The 21,338-nt window shown below is 46.3% G+C and overlaps 1 protein-coding gene across 1 annotated transcript in view; it reads left to right on the forward strand.

Annotated features, from left to right (window-relative positions):
• Nucleotides 1–21,338, forward strand: part of MAPK12 (mitogen-activated protein kinase 12) — a 159,945-nt gene that overhangs the window by 16,647 nt on the left and 121,960 nt on the right. The window contains exon 2 of the mRNA XM_075345089.1: nucleotides 2,600–2,729. Within this exon, the coding sequence (XP_075201204.1) occupies nucleotides 2,600–2,729 (130 nt within the window). The remainder of the gene's footprint in view (nucleotides 1–2,599; nucleotides 2,730–21,338) is intronic.

The raw sequence follows: 21,338 nt of genomic DNA on the forward strand, positions 1-21,338 counted from the left end.
ACGGCGTAGCGTAAAAAAAATCCAAACACCAAAGTTATGGGTTTTTTTTTGTCATTAGAAATCTTGCGCAAAATGCAATAACAGGCGATCAAAATGGCGCATCTGAGGAAAAATTGTACCATTAAAAAAAAAAAAAGTCAGCTCAATACGCAAAAAATAAGCAGTCACTAAGCCCCTTATCCCAAAAATGAGAACGCTACGGGTAGCGGAAAATGGCGCAAAAAGTGCGCTACTTTTTTGGCAAACTTCAGAATTTTTTTTCACCTCTAAGATAAAAGAAAACCTATACATATGTAGTATCTACAAATTCATACCAACCTGAGGCATCGTAAGAACAGATCAATTTTACCATATAGTGAGCGCAGTGAATAAAATACCCCCAAAACACTTTTTTTTTTTTTTTTGCAATTTTTTTTCGCACTTGGAATTTTGTTTGCTTTTTTCCAGTATCATGGTTTCATTTAAAAGTACAACTCATCCTGGAAAAAACAAGCCCTCATATGTCAAAATCGACGGAAATATAAAAAAGTTATGGCCCTTGGAAGAAGGGGAGCAAAAGAACCGGAAAATCGCCTGGTCATGAAGGGGTTAATGGTACTATTTTTCTAACCTTCTTATATTTCCAAGACTAGATATGAAATGAAATTGTAAAAATGTCTTGATCATCAGTAGAGGCCATACAGTATCTTTTGAGCGTCCTCCATAGTTATGGACTACTGGGAGGTTACAAGGACTCTATTATAGAAATGGCAATTACTGTATTTGGACAATTACTACAAAGGCACCTACAAGAGGGGAAAAAAAGATTGTGCAGGTCAGAGACTTCAAATGGAAGAGGTAAATGACTATATACTGAATACTCTACACAATAAGTAAAAAATAAATAAATAAACGTCACCTGTACAAAAACCCATATGCACAGCTCTTGTTCCTCAACAAAAGTCCAGTGCTCCTGGAATCTGAGGATGTATGGAGGCTCAAAGAGCAGCAATCCAAATGTATCCCTATGCAACTGATGGCGAGAGCCGCGGTCAGTCCAATTAAACTGAATAGTGCGGTGGTTACTCATTACTATGACTTCTATGCTGTAGTGATTGATGGGGCCCTAGTGGTTCAACCCTCAGAGATTATTTCTCATTTCTGCTAGGGATTATTGCATTTGGTGAGAAACCCCTTTAATGTTCTAATATCTCCTTTTATAAAATGCCTAAGATCTTTTTCCTTTACAAGTGTATTTTTGTAGTTTTATACGGATGTAACAAATAATATAAAGCATGTACAAAAAAGAACAGGTGAAACACCAGTGCGTTAAAAATATCTACTTTGTATGTAATTTGTTGCTCCACATTCAAATACAATGATAAAACAAGCTTGTTTCCCCAGTGCAGCATTGAATGTCTGCTTTCTTCACTGTCAGTCTTCTGATATTTCACTACACTGTTCAGTTCCAGAGATGCTAGAGGGCCATAAAGTGTTATGCAAAATGGGCCTGAATAATTTATTAGATAATATCTACATTTTATAGTGAAATCTATTTCTAGTAGAGTGCAGACCCTGCAATCAGAAGCACATTTTATTGTAAGTATTTGTAATAGTAGGTATGATACAAATTGTCTTTTAGAAAAAATACTTTTTTTCACATTTTAGACTATTTTCCTCTTATTTATTCAACAAATATTTTTTTTTTAATTTTATTAAGTTCGGGAAAAAAAACCCCAAACCTCATGGAGAAGTTTTGTGATGGAAATCTGTCATCAGGTACTTGCTGCCCTATCTGAGGATATTATAATGTAGGGGCAGAGACCCTAATTCCAGTAATAGGTCCCCTATTTGCAATTTACCTGTCTGTGTAGGCAGGCCACCCTGAACGATCTGTAATAGATTGGCAGGCTATGCATACGTTGTTTTGTGCAGCACAAAAGATCATTTCACCTGACGAACGATCATTTTGCTCTGTCATCGCCAGCCTGTTTAGACTGTATTCATAGTAGCACTTATTCACTATAGTCTTGCAGAATAAATAGAACGTTAATGGGCTTCTTGCTGTAGTTTTATCTGCTGTAGATCTCCTAGTCCTCTGAATGCTGACCTTTGTATAACCACACCTGCAAAAATTCATTGATTGCTTTCTGTCTACACTGTGCATAGGCAAAAAGTTGTCAATAAATGCTTGGGGGCCGGAATAGATGGAGCTCAGAATGTCTGACTACATTGCTGCTATCCTCTCAGTAATATTCTCCTACTGATGTGTGTCTATCAAAGCTACAGCAAGCAGCCGAATAAGTGACACATTGCTAGAATCAGTCTCCTCCCCTACATTATGCTGTTCTCAGAGGAGATATCAAAAACCTGGTGCAGTCACTTTTTTTTTAAAAAGCTATTGACATGTAAAGTCATTCGTGTAAAAAGGGCAAAGCTTGGCCCCAAGATCCAGGCGTCAATGACCCTAGGTCCCAGAAGGGTTAAAATAGTGTTTATTTTTAAACCTTTTGCAATGCACATTGTGGTGATTATACTATGCTAATATATGCTTGTAGAGAAACTACTGCTTCCAATGGTTACGTAAGCTCATTTGTAATTGTACGTTTCTATGTTACAGCTCATCTATTGACAATAGATCCGGAACAAAAGTGGCCATCAAGAAGTTGTACCGTCCCTTTCAGTCTGAACTTTTTGCAAAACGAGCATACAGGGAGCTGAGGCTTCTGAAGCACATGCAGCATGAGAATGTAAGTATCTAATTAGCTGTGTGTCATGCAAAATTATACACTGACAACAAGCGTGCCACCAGCGCTACAGAAGCTTTTAATAGGAACATAGACATTTTCTGCCTGATAATCTTTAATGGTAGCATTAGCACTGGCATATGATCAAAGCCTTGTCGCTATTTAATTCCTTGTTTATGAACACACAGTTTTAGTGTATGCATGTAGGATCACAAGCTCAAAAAAAGCCTTTTTATTTAAGCTGGCTGGACACTTAATCTTCCAATTTGGAGGCATGATTTATACTTTTAGGTTGTGGCATGAATTTGAGCAAAAAGATGTGCAGGACCCTGATCTAGATGCCACCACGGTACGGTACCAACTACTTGTTATTGCCCCAACATATGCTCTACATAGGAGGCTGTCCTGACTTCCTGTTTGCCTATACCCATGCATAATCATGCCGTGGTGCCCTACTAAGTAGAAGAGGCGCCAGTGATGTTACAAGTACTGTGTTTCTCTGAAAATCAGACAGGTTCTTGTATTTTTTATTTTTTTTTCCTCTCTAAAAGATGGACTAGGGCTTATTTTCAGGAGATATCTTTATTTTTTCCATGCCTACAAAACATATAAAGCTGCACATTGAAATGCTAACAATGAATAAGGGAACTCTGGTATTACATTACTGCTAAAGGAATATTTGAAAAGAGATATATTTAGCATGTGTATTGGCCAATGCATGTGAGCCCGGTCACCATATCTGGGTTAAAAACCTCCATGTCTGGGCAGCGAAACTAAAACCCTAACATGCAATGCCACTATGTGGGCAAAACCCTCCATGTCTTGGCAGCTAGATTCCAGCTATAATGGGTGCCAGTGTTGTTACAAGTACTATGTTTCTCTGAAAAAAAAGTGTGTGTGTGTGTGTGTATATATATATATATATATAATATTTTGCATATAAAGAAGACCTCCTACTTTGCACTCATTACCTGTATTAATTGTGAGCATTCTGAATCATGAATAATTGCCATCCATTGGCTATTCTTGTGAAGATGAGAACGATTGCGCACAGTGGGGAGAATAAGTGTACTTGATACACTGCCATGCTTGCAATTTTTCCAACCTACAAAGAATGGAGAGGTCACATTGTATGCTTTTTAAATAATTCTGCTCAGTTTATTGCATGAAACAATTCTTGCTAGTTGGTAGGTGATCAAATACTTGTCTCCCAGACCTGTTAGTTTTAAGAAGCCCTCCTACTCTGCACTCATTGCCTGTATCAATTGCACTGGTTTGAACTCGTTACATGTATAAGACACCTGTCCACACACTCTATCATACTCCAACTTTTCCACCAATGCTCAGTAAGGCTGCTTTCACACATCCGTTTTTCGTCGTGCGGCACACTCCGGTAAAAACCGGAAAGAATGGATCCGGCGTTTATTGCCGCCGGATCCGTTCTTTCCCCTATAGACTTGTATTAGCGCTGGATCGTGCCGCATGGCCTTGCGTTGCATCCGGCTTTTGCCGGCTCCGGCAAAATGTGATAGTTTGGCGGCCTGGTGGAACGCTGAGGGGAACGTTTTTTGTCGCCGGCGAAAAACCGTATAGCGCCGGATCCGGCACCGTACGGTGTGTTTTCAACAGCTGACTTGTGCCTGCTAGCCGCGGGTGGAATCGCTTCCACCCGCGGCCATTAACCCCTTAAATCTTGCTGCCAAAGTCTGGCAGCAAGATTTAAATGCCCGTGGCCATGTTTGTTACTTACCGCCGCCCCCACCGGAAGTCACGTGTGTTATCACGTGACTATCGGTGGTTGACATCGTAGCACAGGGTCATGTGATGACGCCTGCTGCTACGATGTTTCACTTTCGTTTTCCCTCGGCCGAGAGCAGAGGGAAAACCAAAGTGACTGAATCTGCTGATTACAGCTGTATTGCTGTGATCAGCAGATAGCGATCAGCGATCGGATTGCTGATTGCTATAGCCCCCTAGGGGGACTAGTAAAATAAAAAAAAGTAGAAAAAAAACAAAAAACCTAAAAGTTCAAATCACCCCCCTTTCCCCCCATTGAAAATTAAAGGGTTAAAAAATAAATAAATATACACATATTTGGTATCGCCGCGTTCAGAAATGCCCGATCTATCAAAATATAAAATCAATTAATCTGATTGGTAAACGGCGTAGTGGCAAAAAAAAATTCCAAACGCCAAAATTACGTTTTTTGGTCGCCGCAAGTTTTACGCAAAATGCAATAACAGGCGATCAAAACGTAGCATCTGCGCAAAAATGGTACCATTATAAACGTCAGCTCGAGACGCAAAAAATAAGCAGTCACTGAGCCATAGATCCCAAAAAATAAGAACGCTACGTGTTTTGGAAAATGGCGCAAAACGTGCGCCACTTTTATTGGACAAACTTGTGAATTTTTTTTAACCCCTTATATACAAGTAAACCTATACATGTTTGGTGTCTACAAACTCGCACCGACCTGAGGCATCACATAGATACATCAGTTTGATCATATAGTGAACACGGTGAATAAAACATCCCAAAAACTATTGTGCGATGACACTTTTTTTTGCAGTTTTTCCACACTTGGAATTTTTTTGCTGTTTTCCAGTACAATATATGGTAAAACCTATGGTTGCATTTAAAAGTACAACTCGTCCCGCAAAAAACAAGCCCTCATATGGCAAGATTGACGGAATAATAAAAAAAGTTACGGCTCTCAGAAGAAAAGGAGCAAAAAACAAAAACGCAAAAATGGAAAGTGCCCGGGGGCTGAAGGGGTTAAACAAGTATTCATTAGCTGCTCCTCACACCCGCTGACTGCAGAAAGAGGTGGGCAAGGAGCAGCTAATGAATATTCACTGACTTTAAGCAGTGGGCACACGTGGTTTCTCCAGCCGCCGGCTTCCTGCAGCAGCGACCCTCCCTGCCTCCTGTGATCCCACTGCATAGCGCTGACTCCCCACAGCTCCCTACCCCGCAGCTTCAGACCATAAGATGCACCCCACACTTTCCTCCCAAATTTGGAGGAAAAAAAGTGCGTCTTATGGTCCAAAAAATACGGTATATATATGTATATGTATGTATGTATGTATGTGTAAAAACAAAAATAAAAAAGTACACATTTGCTATTGCCGCATCCAGAACAACCAGATCTATAAATGTCACACTAGTTAAGACCAATTTTAAAAAAAAAAGTAGCAAAACGTAAGTTTTTTTTCATGAAACCACCAGAGCAAAAAGTGAAATAAAATGCGATCGTAAACTCAATTATAAAAATGATATCCATGAAAAGGTCATCTTGTCCCAGAAAAAAACAAGCCACCATACATCTGTCAGTAGAAAGATAAAGCTATAGCGGTGCAAATTTTTTTTTTAATTAAAATTTTGTGTAAAGAAGGCAAAACATAAAACCCCCCAAACATATAAATATGGTATCACTGTAATCATACTGACCCAATAAAAAAAGCGAATTGCTTTTACCAGTGAATGAAAATGGTACTAATAAAAATGACAATTCATCTCACTAAAAACAAGTCCTCACATCACTGTCAACAGACAAAATGAAAAAACAAACCAGGGTTTACACGTAAATCTCTGAAATACGTTATTCAAATGGAATCCCCCATGGAACATTCACTATAAGGCAGAGGGAGAAAGTGTGAACTTTTTCTGTCCTATTCCAGAGATGTCGGCTTTTTAAGTGGTAAAGGAATGGTCTAACAGTTTTGTGTGCTTCTGAAAAGGACATTAGCTGAACAGAGGTCAAATGGAGTCCAGAGTAACTCTGCTGCCTCATCATTATAGTGAATTGATCCCTTGGGGTGTCATCTGAATGGAGTCATTTGGCGATTTGGCTATAAACCCCAAAGTAAGTGCTCAGTGTAAAGTACAAGATAAATGTGATCCAAATGTCCAATGTTCCCAATAAAAGCTTCAACTCATTCCACAAGAAAAAAAACAAGCCTCTACTCTGGTCCGTCATCGGTCAATGGAAAAATAGGGGGTTTCCACATTTCTGCCAACTGAAAGGCTCTGGGAAAGTGCTATGGCTTTCCCCAAAAAGAAATCAGGGAAAATCTGCACTCCCAAATCCAAATACCCTCCTTTCTGAGTCCCAACAATATGCCTAAACCACATCTAGCGTACATATGCTTAGCATTTCTGTAGTGAGGAGATCCTGCTTATTTTATGGTCTGTGTCTCCAGAAGCACAAGCTGGGAGTCTATGGACTCTACAATCTACTAAACACTACAATGTCAGATTTGCAATTTTTACTTCAACATCCATTGCTGCTTGTTTGTGGGAAAACGCCCACCGAGTCAAAATAGTCACTAAACCTGTGAATAAATTCAGACAGGTGTCATTTCCAAAATTGGGACACTTGAGGGGCTTTGTATATGTAGTTTGCAAACTCTTCTAGGAAAATCTGTGCTCCAAGGGTCAAATAGCACTCCTTCCCCATCTCCCTGCCATGTGGCTAAGCAGTATGGTACAGCTACAAATGGGCATTGCCACGCTTAGCAGATATTATGTGACACATTTTAGTGCTATTGTTACCCATTTTCCTGTGTGAAATGTAAAATTTAGGGCTTGAACAAAAAAATTGAGGAAAAAAAATATTTTTCCTCACCATTCATTCTGTGACACTGCTCACTGTACCCCAATATGAACTTATTGAGAGGTGTATTTAGTAAAATGGGGTCACTTATGGGGGGGTTGTGCTGTTCTGGTACCTCCAGAAGCTTGCTAATGTGACATGGCATCCACAAACTCTCGTATAACAGCAAAATCTGCACTATAATATTTGGCTCCTTCCCTATTGAGCTTTACAATGTGCCCGAAAAGTAGATAAAATATATCTTTGTACCGTGTTACTGAAAAGTAGGGTACTGGTGCACGCAGGAGAAACTGCACAATAAACTGTGTGATCCACTTATTCCCTATTAGCCATTATACAATGTAAAACTTGGGGCTAAAAAAAAACATTTTAGTAGTAAAAATGTAATTCTTCTTTTTCCTTCCACATTGCTTTAGTTCCTATGAAACATTTGAAGTGCTGATAAACTTCTGGATGTGGTTTTGAGCACTTTGAGGGGCGCAGTTTTTAGAACGGTGTCACTTTTGGGTATTATCTGTCACCTAGACCTCTCAAAGTCACTTAAAATGTGATGTTATCCCAAAAAAAAAAAAAAAAAAATGGTTTTGTAAATTTTGTTGGGAAAAAGAGAAATTGTTGATAAACTGTTAACCCTTCTAACTTCCAAAAAAAATATATATACCGTATTTTTCGCTTTATAAGACGCACTTTTCCTCCCCAAATTTTGGGAGGAAAATGGGGGGTGCGTCTTATAAAGCGGTAGCGGGGGGGGGGTCCTGTCTGAGGCGATCGGGCGGCCGGGTGCCTGTGGCTGCATGCAAGCGGCCGGGTACCTGTACTTGCGTGCAGCGGCAGCCGGGTACCCGTGGCTGTGTGCGGGCGGCAGCGGGTGCTGTGTGGGGTCGGCAGCCAGGTACCTGTGCTTGCATGCGGTGGCAGACGGGTACCCATGGCTGTGTGCGGGCGGCAGCCGGGTGCTGTGTGCGAGCGGCAGTCGGGTGCCCGTGCGGGCAGCAGCCGGCTGCCGCCCTCACACAGGTACCCGGCTGCCGCCCTCACACAGTCACCCAGCTGCCGCCCGCACACAGCCATGGGTACCCGGCTGCCACCGCACGCAAGCACAGGTACCCGGCGGCTTGTACGCAGGGTGGGCGGGCAGCCTGCTGGCTGCCGCTCTGTGCATGCGGGGCGGGCGGCTGTGCAGCTTACCAGTTGTCCGCGGTCCCACTTTCAAATGATGGCGCCGGTGGAGCTCTTGGACGAGAGCTCCATCTGCGCACGCGCTGCTCCGGGAGTCAGCGCGTGCGCAGATGGAGCCCTTGGATGAGAGCTCCATCTGCGCATGCGTCGCTCCGGGCGCCATTACTTGAATCGGGACCGCGGACACACTCCACCACTGAGCCGTCGCCGCCGCTCCCACCACTGAGCCGTCGCCGCCGCTCCCACCACTGAGCCGTCGCCGCCGCTGCCACCACTGAACCGGGACCGCAGACACACTCCACCACTGAGCAGTCCCTGCCGCTCCCACCACTGAGCCGTCGCCGCCACTCCCACCACTGAGCCGTCGCCGCCGCTGCCACCACTGAACCGGGACCGCGGACACACTCCACCACTGAGCAGTCCCTGCCGTTGCCACCACTGAGCAGTTGCCGCCGCTCCCACCACTGAGCCGTCGCCACCACTCCCACCACTGAGCCGTCGCCACCGCTGCCACCACTGAACCGGGACCACGGACACACTCCACCACTGAGCAGTCCCTGCCACCACTGAGCAGTCGCCGCCGCCGCTGCCACCACTGAACCGGGACCGCGGACACTCACTGCACCGGCCTGCTGCACGGCTCACCCGCCACGGCTGCTGCCGCCACCACGGACCCCACGGATCCTGCCACCGCAGACGCCACTGCGCCTGCAACCACGGACGCCACGGCACCTGCAACCACGGACCCCGCTGCCACTGACCTGCCGCGCCTGCTAGCACAACCTGTGCCTCCTGTGACCCCGCTTCACCACCACTGCTGCCCCCCTCCGGTAAGAGAACACCGGAGTATAAGACGGACCCCATTTTTCTTTTTTTTACCATTTTTTATGTCTAAGTTTGGGGTGCGTCTTATATTCCGGTGCGTCTTATAAAGCGAAAAATACGGTAGTTCTGATGTGAAGTAGACATGTCAAATGTTATTAATTATTTTGTGTGACATACCGTATTTTTCACTTTATAAGACGCACCTGATTATAAGACGCACCCCCCCCCAATTTCGTGAAGGAAAAGGGAATTTTTTTTAATGTTAAATGGGGTCCATCTTATAATGCCAGTGTCCGTCTAACAAATCATATAGGGTATATGTCCCTCATAGCCCCCCATCCTAAAATTTCTGGATATGGCCCCCTTATATTCAATATAGCCCCCTTGTGCTGGCACACGTTCCCCTGTGCTGCCTTTGGCCCCCTATAGATTGCACACGTTCCCCTGTGCTGCCTATGGCCCCCTATAGATTGCACACCTTCCCCTGTGCTGCCTATGGCCCCCTATGGATTGCACACGTTGCCCCTGTGCTGCCTATGGCCCCCTATGGATTGCACACGTCCCCCCTGTGCTGCCTATGGCCCCCTATGGATTGCACACGTTCCCCCTGTGCTGCCTATGGCCCCCTATGGATTGCACACGTTCCCCCTGTGCTGCCTATGGCCCCCTATGGATTGCACACGTTCCCCCTGTGCTGCCTATGGCCCCCTTTGGATTGCACACGTTCCCCCTGTGCTGCCTATGGCCCCCTATGGATTGCACACGTTCCCCCTGTGCTGCCTATGGCCCCCTATGGATTGCACACGTTCCCCCTGTGCTGCCTTTGGCCCCCTATAGATTGCACACGTTCCCCTGTGCTGCCTATGGCCCCCTATAGATTGCACACGTTGCCCCTGTGCTGCCTATGGCCCCCTATGGATTGCACACGTCCCCCCTGTGCTGCCTATGGCCCCCTATGGATTGCACACGTTCCCCCTGTGCTGCCTATGGCCCCCTATGGATTGCACACGTTCCCCCTGTGCTGCCTATGGCCCCCTATGGATTGCACACGTTCCCCCTGTGCTGCCTATGGCCCCCTTTGGATTGCACACGTTCCCCCTGTGCTGCCTATGGCCCCCTATGGATTGCACACGTTCCCCCTGTGCTGCCTATGGCCCCCTATGGATTGCACACGTTCCCCCTGTGCTGCCTATGGCCCCCTATGGATTGCGCACGTTCCCCCTGTGCTGCCTATGGCCCTCTATGGATTGCACACGTTCCCCCTGTGCTGCCTATGGCCCCCTATGGATTGCACACGTTCCCCCTGTGCTGCCTATGGCCCTCTATGGATTGCACACGTTCCCCCTGTGCTGCCTATGGCCCCCTATGGCTTGCACACGGTCCCCCTGTGCTGCCTATGGCCCCCTATGGATTGCACACTGTCCCCCTGTGCTGCCTATGGCCCCCTATGGATTGCACATGGTCCCCCTGTGCTGCCTATGGCCCCCTATGGATTGCACACTGTCCCCCTGTGCTGCCTATGGCCCCCTATGGATTGCACACTGTCCCCCTGTGCTGCCTATGGCCCCCTATGGATTGCCCACGGTCCCCCTGTGCTGCCTATGGCCCCCTATGGATTGCACACGGTCCCCCTGTGCTGCCTATGGCCCCCTATGGATTGCATACGTTCCCCTGTGTTAGATATCGCCCCCATGCTGCTGCCCAAAGTAAAATAAAATGCTTTCCTTACCTCCTGCAGCGCTGATCTCCCTCCTGTCTCCCTTCGTGCTTCTGTTCCTCCACTTCCTGGTTCTCGGTGTGGTCATGTGATCGGCACAGCAGAGTGAGATCTCTGCCTGCCTGATCACAGTGGAAGCAGGGACACGGGGAGAAACGCTGGAGGGGGTAAGTAAAGCTTTTTTATTTTAGGATGAGCAGCAGCATGGGGGCCATATCGAACGCAGGGGGGGGCATGTGCCATCACAGTGGGGGCGCAGGCTCATATAATATGCACCGCTTCCCCAGCCCGTCACTGCGGTGCGGTTTCAGCACCATGGTGATGGACAGCGGCTGTGCATATTATATGAGCGGGAGTAGGTCTAACACTGCTGCCCGCAGCGTTCACCTGCCCCCAGCAGCGCTCCAGAGCTGCTCCACCTCCCCTGGACCCCCTGCAGTGTGTGTATGTGTGTGTATATATGTATGTATGTGTGTGTATATATGTATGTATATGTGTGTGTGTATATATATATATATATATATATATATATATATATATATATATATATATATATATATATATATATATATATATATATATATATATATATATATACACACAAAAGTGCGTCCTATAAAGCGAACAATACAGTAACTCCCTAGTTTAAAGGCATAAAAATTATAAGTTTTAAAATTCCGGTATTTTCACAAATAAAATAAAACATTTCAGCCTAAATTTACCACAATCATGAAGTCCAATGTGTCACGAAAAAACTGTCAAAGAATTATTGAGATTCGTTTAAGTGTTCCAGAGTTATTACATCCTAAAGTTACACTGTTCCAAATTGAAAAAATGGCCGGTCAGGAAGGTGAAAACAGGCTGGAGTGAGGGGTAACAAATAAAGCAATTTAAAAAAAAAAAAAAGATATAGCTGTTCAGCATCGATGTCCGCAATAGTCTGTTCTGTCAAATTATTGAATTACTTAACCCATATACAGTATAATCGAAACAGAACGGGCCGTTTTTGGCTGCTGAACCTCCACTAAGATACAATAAAAAGTGATAAAACATTACATGCTTACCAAAATGGTATCCTTTAAAAGTCAGCAAATGCAAGCTGAAGAGAATGCTGTAACAAAATCCTAAAAACATTGCTGAATTGCACTTTTCCCACAATTTCACCCCAATTGGAATTTTTTTTTCCTGTTTCCCAGTACATAATATGGTAAAATAGATGGTGTCATTGTCAACTACCGTATTTTTCGCTTTATAAGACGCACCCCATATTTAGGCATAAAAGGTAAAAAAAAATAAAAATGGGGTCCGTCTGATACTCCGGTGTTGTCTTACCGGAGGTGGGCAGCGTTTGTGCTGGCAGGTGCGTCGGCGTCCGTGGTGGCAGGTGCGTCGGCGTCCGTGGTGGTGGCGGCGGGTGAGTGGTACAGCAGGCCGGTGCGGTGAGTGTCCCAGTGTCCGGTCCCGGTTCAAATGATGGCGCCTGGAGCGGCGCATGCGCAGATGGAGTTCTCATCCAAGAGCTCCATCTGCGCACGCTCCCAATGCCATCATTTGAAACTGGGACCGCGGACACAAACAGGGTAACCTGCTGCACAGCCGCCCGCACGCACAGAGTAGCAGCCAGGAGGCTGCCCGCCCACCTGCAGAGGCACCCGGCTGCCGCCTGCACGGAGGCACAGGTACCCGGCTACCACCTGCACGTAAGCACAGGTACCCGGCTGCTTGCACACAGGCGCCCGATCGCTGCACAGACAGGACCCCCAGGTAAAGCTATATTCGGATTTCAAGACGCACCCCTCATTTTCCTCCCAAATTTTTGGGCACAAAAGTGCGTCTTATAATCCGAAAAATGCAGTGCATCTCGTCCTACAATAAGACAAGCCTTTACAGTACTTTGTCGATAAAAGAATTGAATAGTTATGACTCTTGGAAGATATGTAAAAAAAAAAAGCAAGAATGAATATTGGCTTCAGGGGAAGGGGTTAATAAAGGAAGGCCCACCATGTCTCTTCTAAGATTAGTGTAAAGATTCCCAGAATGCTAATCTGCTCCTACAATGTAGATTAATCTGGTCACAAAGGAGGATATATGCTTCATTTAAAATTGTATGTGTTTACTGGGGACGATTAGTTCTTTCAAATGATTATTTTCCGCACAGACATTTCAGTAATAATTAAAGACCTTGGATCTTTATTACGGAGTTGAAGGATTTTTCTCTTCTGTTTAAAAAGAAAAAAAAAGTTTCAATATTTCTCCATCCTGTCACCATGGAGACACTGACACCATGTCAGACATCATAAAAGTAGCGTTCTGCAGCATCCTGTAACCTTGAAATAGAATACAGCACAAAGAATCTGATTTCTGTACAGCAACACTATTATTTTATATGCCGTTTCGTGACAGTGATTTACTTTTTTTTTTTTTCTTTCCTCCTTTTCCATATGCTAGTCGTGCTCTTTAGAGAAAGGCTATTGCACACTTTAACCTTTTGTATCCAAGTTATTTTTTTAATTTGCGAAGATGTTACCTTAGGCTATGTGCGCACGTTGCGTACAGTTCACTGCAGAAATTTCTGCAGCGATCCGAAGAGCACATGTGCGCTTTAAATCGCTGCAGAAATGTCCGTAGTGAAGCCGATTCCATGCGCTCTGCCTGCAGCTCCTGCCATAGACAGAGCAGTAGCTGCCGGCAAAGCGCACGGAAGAAGTGACATGTCACTTCTTTTTACGCAGCGCTTCGGCAGTAGCCGAAGCGCTGCGCTCTAAAACGCCACGTGCGCACGGCCCCTGCACAATCTCCATAGACTGTGCAGGGGACGCAGGACGCATGCAGTTACGCTGCGCTACAAAGCGCAGCGTAACTGCATGTATTTACGCAACGTGCGCACATAGCCTAAAATTTGTGCATAAGAATGAGATGTAGGGACTTTGTTCACCTGTAGTGGGCTCTTATTTTAATGTTTATGCTACCTGATCTTTTGTATAAGGCTCTTAAAGGGAATCTGCCACTAGGATTTCACAAATTATGAGCAAGTAGCTCTTTCATAGATAAATCCAGCAATACTATTAAATGGCCAGTCCTTTCTTGTTACTGGTAAACCAGCAAATGAAACGGAAGATCTACTTGTAGAGCTGAAGCCTCGGTCACTGCAGGTCTATTTAACGACTGAGCACCAACTCCTGCTGCCTGACTAACAGCCTCTGTGCTGCGTGACTTCAGGTAAAGGAGCCAAGCAGGAGGAGATGGCGCTGGAAAGGGATAGAGCTGGAGTGACAGAGGCTTCAGATCTACAAATAGCTTTTCAGCTTGCATTTGCATATAAATGTAAACACTAGTGTCAGTAACGTTGAAGTGGGCTGGTCATGTAAAGGTATTACTGGTCATGGCTTTGAAAGATCATGCATATATAAATCATTTGAAAGGTGAAATTGTGCCAACAGATTTTATCCAAGTTGTAAGGATTGTTACTGCATCAAGTACACTACCACCGCACAATTTAGTACTGGCACATGTTTTCTTCCTATTACTGCCTAACTTTGACCTTGGGCAGGTCTGATCTTATGGTCATTGTTTCTTTCAATGTTCCTTGTCCTTTCCTAACATCCCTATAGATAGTGTAGGTCTAAAATAGGGATGTTGTTTTCCTAGAATACAGCCCCTAACACGAACTGATAACTTGATAAATTTATTAGAAGTAGCAGGAATGTGTACAGCGATTTATATTTCAGACCACACTTTCAGAATTCTTGCTCAGTGCAGGCATAGGTTATATTACTTTGTAGAAGTTGCACACTTCTGTAGTAATCTCCAGGTTGACAAGACCTGGCTAGTGAGCAGGTGTTAGGCTAGAGTGTATAATTCCCATGCTGCAGCTTTGTTTTTTGTTTTTGTTTAAATTGTAGCAGCTCAATCTGTTTGCGGGCATGTGTGCACTTTGTGTTTTTTTTTTTCATGCGTTTCCGCAGCGTTTCAATGCCAAAATGCATGCGTTTTGATTTCTAGGCAAAATCTATGGGAATATAGCAAAATTCGTCCGCACAATGCTTTTTTAAATGCAGCGTTTTGAGTGACAAAATTTTGTCAAAATCTCTGCGTTTATAAAAGCAACATGTCACTTCTTTTTTGCATTTTGGCAGCGTTTAACTAACATTGAAGTCAATGACCATTTTGAAAACGCATCCAAAATCAAAATCCTAGCGTTTTACATGCATTATTGATGCTAAACGCATGCTTTTTTTTGTCAAAATTAAAGCATGCATTTTTGGCATTATAGTGCGATCAAGAGGTTTCATTTTGCCCTTACATTCAGCCTGACTTAAAAAAAAAAAAAGTCAAACAATAAGTTACGGTAATTTATTTTTAACATAATTATTAAATCTCAATCATTTTTGGAAAATTATCATTATAGTGTATGATTTAAAGTGGGTTTTTTTCACTTTTTTTCCTAGTGTTTGAATGTTCAAACTTTATTTAGTAATGTCTTTGTATTGAAAACACATCCCATTTTAAGCAATGAAAATGCATGTAAAACGCAGTCAAAACGCGGCAAAACAACAAGAAAAACGCATGCGTATTTCTCTAGTCCCTTCCACGACAGCATAGGAGGTTGTCTTTCCACGCCCTAATTGGGACAGGAAGTTCAAGAGGTTTAAAAGGACCCTCCCACCTCCCACAGCCAGTGTCTTTCCTGTCCCCATGGGGCATGGAGAGGTTTTTTATTTTCTCCTATGCTGTGGTGGCCGGCGAACTACAGTATATTATTATTTTTTTTTTTTTCTCTTTCCCCTGTTACCTTAAGCCGGACAGCATCGGTCGGGCCTTCACCACTCCTCCCTTGCTGTTCCCTCACGCTGTGGGGGACCGCTGCTCCAGCCTTCCGGAGCCTCCTATGGGGTGATGCAGGCTGTTGAGCTCCCCGGCCGGCGTCCTCCCTGAGCCGCCGGCCGCTTCCTGCATGCACGCTGCCGGAGCGATCCGGAAGTGCTCCCGGGGGCGGGACTTCCGGTCTTGCGGACTTCCGGTTGAGCGCTTCCGGTTTGCGGAGGCAGCGTGGAGGACACGCCGACGCTGACACGGCCTGTCCGGGACCTGCTGCAGGAGGCGGGGAACATCACCAGTCGCTGGGGGGGGGCAGGCCTTTCCACAGGAAGGCTGCCCTGAAGGCATCAGACCCACGGTAAGGATTCTTCTGTGTGCACTGCCAGGTCTTCCTCTGCTTCTGCAGAGCCCAGCGTTTCCCCCTGCTTCAGAAGAGGCTGAGGGACGGTCCCTTATGCCTGGTTTCAGGCTGACATGGTGAGACAAGTGTGCAAGGCTAAGGAAACCTTGCCAGCAGTATACGTCTGTCCATTCCATGGGCTACTGGTGGCCTTTGGCCTTGGGTGTGTGAGCTTGGGAGTTGAATCCCAGGGGACACTCCTGGATATTGCTGTATCAGGACATGGGCTGGCTGCCTGGTCTGATGACGCTTCTCTGTTCCATTGAGTGGAGAGGGCAGGCATCGTGTGTATAGCCCGTCCCTTGTGCCAAGCTGCGGTCCATGTTGATACGGGAGCTTCAGGCCTCGCTGGCCTCCCTCCCTGCTGCTGACCCTTCTGCCACAAAAAAGCTACCTCCAGTCGTCTGATCCTGAGGCTGATTCCGCCTCGGTGGGTCCCGATATAGGTTTTTCTCCGGGCCTGACCGGTCTTTTCTTTTCCCGGAGATGATTGGGGGATCTTAATGGAGCAGTTGGGTGCACTGTAGGGTTGGAGGATGAGTCCTCCCCTCCGTTAAAGGCGAGATGTTCGCGGGCCTGAAAACCACTGGGCAAGGGGGTTTCTTGTCCATGCTACTGTCCTGGATCTTCTCTCTAGAATGGGATTTCCTTGAGGAGCTTCTGGAGTGTCCTCTGACACAGTTCCCCTGGAGAGTTCTGGGTTACTTTGGGAGATTCCCATGCAGGTGGCCAGGGTCGCTATACTAACAGCGCTCCCCCTTGCGGCCGATTACCAGCTTGGAATCTGATAGTTGGACTCCACCTTGCCAGGGGTCCTACAAGCTCATCTCAGAGGGTCTGTTGGTAGACTTCCCCCCCCCCCCCCCCCCCGGCCTCCGCGTCACGGCCCTGTCGTCCCAGGGTTCTCAGGATCTCCTGTGCTCGATGATTCGGGTGTTAATCCATTCGGGGGTCGTTTCTCTGTCCCGAGTCTGGAAGTAGGGGTAGGTCGCTACTCCGTTTCTGCCTTGTCAAAACACCATCTGGAGACGTCCGGCTTTTCATCTTTCTGAAGCGTCTCAAACCAGCGGGTCTGATACCGACGTTTCCAGAATGGAGTCTGTGAACTCTGTTGTTCCCCTGCTCGGTCTCCGCCACTTGTTGGCCTCGATTGCCCTGAGGGGCGCCTAGTTCCGGGTGCCCTTCCATCCTTGTCTCAGGCAGTACCTCAAAATTGCGGTTCTGCACGGAGGGGCCATGCTTCATTTCCACTTACAGGTACTTCCCTTCAGCTTCTTCTCGGCTCCAAGACCCTTTTCAAGGATCAGGGCTGAGGTGGTCACCTTCCTCCGTTGCGGAGTTGGCCTCTACCTGACAGGCATCCTTTCCCCAGAGGATCACAGATTGACGCTGCTGGACGGACTCTCGATGTTCGGGGACAGGCGCGCCCGACCCTTCGAGGCGCTATATCGGCCCTGGGTTTTATGACGTCCTGCATTCCCTCAGTCTTGTGGGCTCCGGCCCACTCTCGTTGTCTATGTGATCGTGTCCTGGTTCATTGGGTCGGGCTCCCTTCCTCCCTGAGCACCGGTTCGCCTGTCGGCACCCGTCTCCTTGTCCCTCCTCTGGTGTGTCCTTACAACCTGATAGTTGGGGTTGCCTGGACCCGGTCACCCATGGTTTCACTGGCAGCGTATGCCAGCCAGAAGGGCTGGGGGGCTAGGGTGGAAAACTCTCAGTTCAGGGGGGCTGGAGCCCCTAGGTCGGCACCCAGTCCTCCAACTGCCGGGAACTCGGGGTGGTCAGAGAAGCCTCCTCGCTGCCCAGGATCCCATCTGGGACACTCACGTCCGAGTCTACTGGGACAATGGCTCCACAGTGGCACATCTCCGCCATCAGGGCAGTACTAGGTCGGCGCCCTGAAGTCTGTGTCCTCCCGGATCTTCCACTGGGCAGGACAGTCCCTTCTATCCCTTTCTGCAGTCCATCTACAAGGATCCCTACGCCTTCAAGCAGACTTCCTGAGTCATCAGGATGTTCACCCAGGGGAGTGGAGTCTGGCCCGAGCGGTGTTCTGCTCTCTAGTGGCAAGGTGGGGTACTCCAGAGGTAGACCACTTTGCTTCAGCAGGAAATTCGGGTCGCAACATTTGTCTCCCTGAACCCGCGGGACTAGGCGTTAGGGGTAGACGCTTTCGGCCACACTTGGTCCTTTTGCCTCGCTTACGCGTCCCCCCTCTTCCTCTTCTCGCAAGGGCCCTGAGGAAGGTCAGAGACGAGGGGGTCCCAACTATACTGGTTGCCCCGCTGTGGCCTCGGAGGAGTTGGTACAGCCTGGTCATGACTCTAGGAATAGACGGCCCAGCCCTCTTGGGTTCGGTCCCCAGCTTACTGTCCCAGGGTCCGATTTTCCATCCGGCTCCCCAGAAACTCAACTTGGCTGCCTGGCTTCTGAGTCCCGGGCACTGAAGGCCCAAGGGCTTTCTGACAAAGTTGTGGCTACCCTACAGAAGAACCGTTAACCAGTGACTGATAGTATTTACAACAACATCTGGAAGAGATTTCCTCCTGGTGTGGTTCTCGGCCTCCTGACCCACTTCGGCCTTATATTGCACAGATTCTGGACTTCCTCCAGTGGGGATTGGACTTAGGCCTTAGACCTAGCGCCCTGACAGTCCAGGTGTCAGCCCTCAGTGCAGTCTTTCACAGGGCTCTGGCAGATCATCGTTGGATCCGTCGGTTCTTTGTGTCCGCTAGTAGACTCTGTCCACGTCAGAGGTTCCTGACACCTCGCTGGGATCTCCATGTGGTCCTTCCGGACTGTCTCAGTCACCATTTGAGCCACTGTGCTCTTGTACCATTCGTTCTTTCTCACGCGACTGCTTTTCTTGTGGCTATTACGTCTGCTCGCAGAGTTGGAGAACTTCTGGCTTTGTCTATTCGGGAACCTTACCTGACCGTCAGAGTTGACAGCATTGTTTTCAGCTGGACCCTTCCTTCCTTCCCAAGGTGGTTTCAGATTTTCACCGTTCTCAATCCATCGTCCTGCCTTCTTTCTGTCAGTATCCTTGGACTCCGGGTGAGGAAGTGTTTCATTCTTTGGATGTCCGTCGGACAGTGTTGCACTACCTGGAGGTTACTGCTTCTTGGCGTCTTGATTCTAACCTGTTCATCCAGCCCTTGGCCGCAATAAGGGCAGGAAGGTGGCTATGAGTACCGTCGCCAACTGGATTGTGCGGGCGATTAGGGATGCCTACCTCGCTCGGCATCTCTCTCCTCCTTCCGGATTCACGGCGCACTCCACCAGGGCTACCTCTGTCTCCTGGGCTGAACGGGCAGGGGCTTCCCCTGAGCAGATCTGCCAGGCGGCTACGTGGTCTTCCCTCCATACTTTCACGAAGCTTTATCGTCTGGATCTGGATTCCAGCAGGGATTTGGCTTTTGGCAGGATAGTCCTGCAGGCTGTGGTCCCCCCTAGGTATCAATTCTTTGGTATTCCTCCTATGCTGTCGTGGAAGGGACTAGAGAAATAAGAATTATTCTTACCGTTAATTCGATTTCTAGGACCTTCCACGACAGCAGGTAATTCCCTCCCCTTTTATATTCATATATTCATGGATATGTTGTACTTCTCATATGCTATGGATTCTTTGTAAGACACTGGCTGTGGGAGGTGGGAGGGTCCTTTTAAACCTCTTGAACTTCCTGTCCCAATTAGGGCGTGGAAAGACAACCTCCTATGCTGTCGTGGAAGGTCCTAGAAATCGAATTAACGGTAAGAATAATTCTTATTTCCTGCGTTTATATGGTCAAAACCAAATTTGACTGACAAATTCTGCCAGAGGATGCGTTCATTTCTGCACGTTACAGAACGCAACGTGCGCACATAGCCAGAGGGTATGTCCACACATTAAGTATTGCTGCACCACTTCTGCATCTCTTTGTAAGGAAAAATGCAGCGTAAAATACACGCATTTTTGTTGCAATTTTTACTTGCATATTTGGCACAGATGTTTCCCCCATTCATTAGGGTATGTGCACACATGAAGTATTTGGTTGAAAAGGGATGAAAAGAACCCTTTTGACAGGATTGGACCCCCGTGATAATTATCTGATCGTTGTCATCTGATGACTGCAGTGTCCTTAAAGCAGGGTCTAATGGGCTCTGTCAGTGAACAACTGAAAGGTATCCTGTATGGCTGTGTACAAGTACAACAGTGAGTGAGATCAGAGAATCTAAGTAAAATATATTCATGCCCCACAGTGGGACAGTGGAAAAATAAAGTTTAAAATGTGTTTTAAAAAAAAAATTGAACACAAAGCGTACACAAATCACCACTAAAAAAGCCGCCTCAAAAAACTTACACATAATTGGTATCCCTGCATCTGGAAACCCGATCTATAAAATCTATTGTTCTTTAAAGAAAACATCATAAAATTATAAAAAATCATGCCAAAATTGTTTTTCATCACATTGATATACAAAAAATTAAATACAAAGGGATCATAAAGTCTTATTTAAAAAAAAAAAAAAAAAATATGGTATGAATGAAAATGACACTCTCCCGCAAAAAACAAGCCCTATTATCGCTCATTCAACAAATAAATAAAAGTAACAACTCTCCGAACATGGCAATTACAAAAACTAAATACATTTTTGTAAAATATTGTTTAGTGTGTAAAAGTAACAAAGCATAATAAATTGGTCTCATCACTGTTAGTGCACAGTGAACCGCGCAAAAAAACCCCCCAATAACTAAATTGCTGTTTTTTTTATTCATTCTCAATAGCCACCCAATATGAGATCAGAATGGGATAACGTGATATATACAACAATATAAATCGATATACCTTATTTTTTGGTGTATAAGACACTGGATTATAAGACGCACCCCAAATTCAGAGCAAAAAAAGTGCAAAAAAAAAAAGGGGGTTGTACAGGCGGCAGGGGATTGGGCTGCGGCAGCTGGGGCTACAGTGGCAGCTGCGGGCGGTGAGGGCTTCAAAGATATGGTGCCAGGAGTTGGAGCAGATTGAGCTCTCGGCTCAATGGCAAGCCGAGATCTCATCTGCGCAAGCT

This window comes from Anomaloglossus baeobatrachus, chromosome 4 (genome assembly GCF_048569485.1).
Source record: "Anomaloglossus baeobatrachus isolate aAnoBae1 chromosome 4, aAnoBae1.hap1, whole genome shotgun sequence".
NCBI lineage: Eukaryota > Metazoa > Chordata > Amphibia > Anura > Aromobatidae > Anomaloglossus > Anomaloglossus baeobatrachus.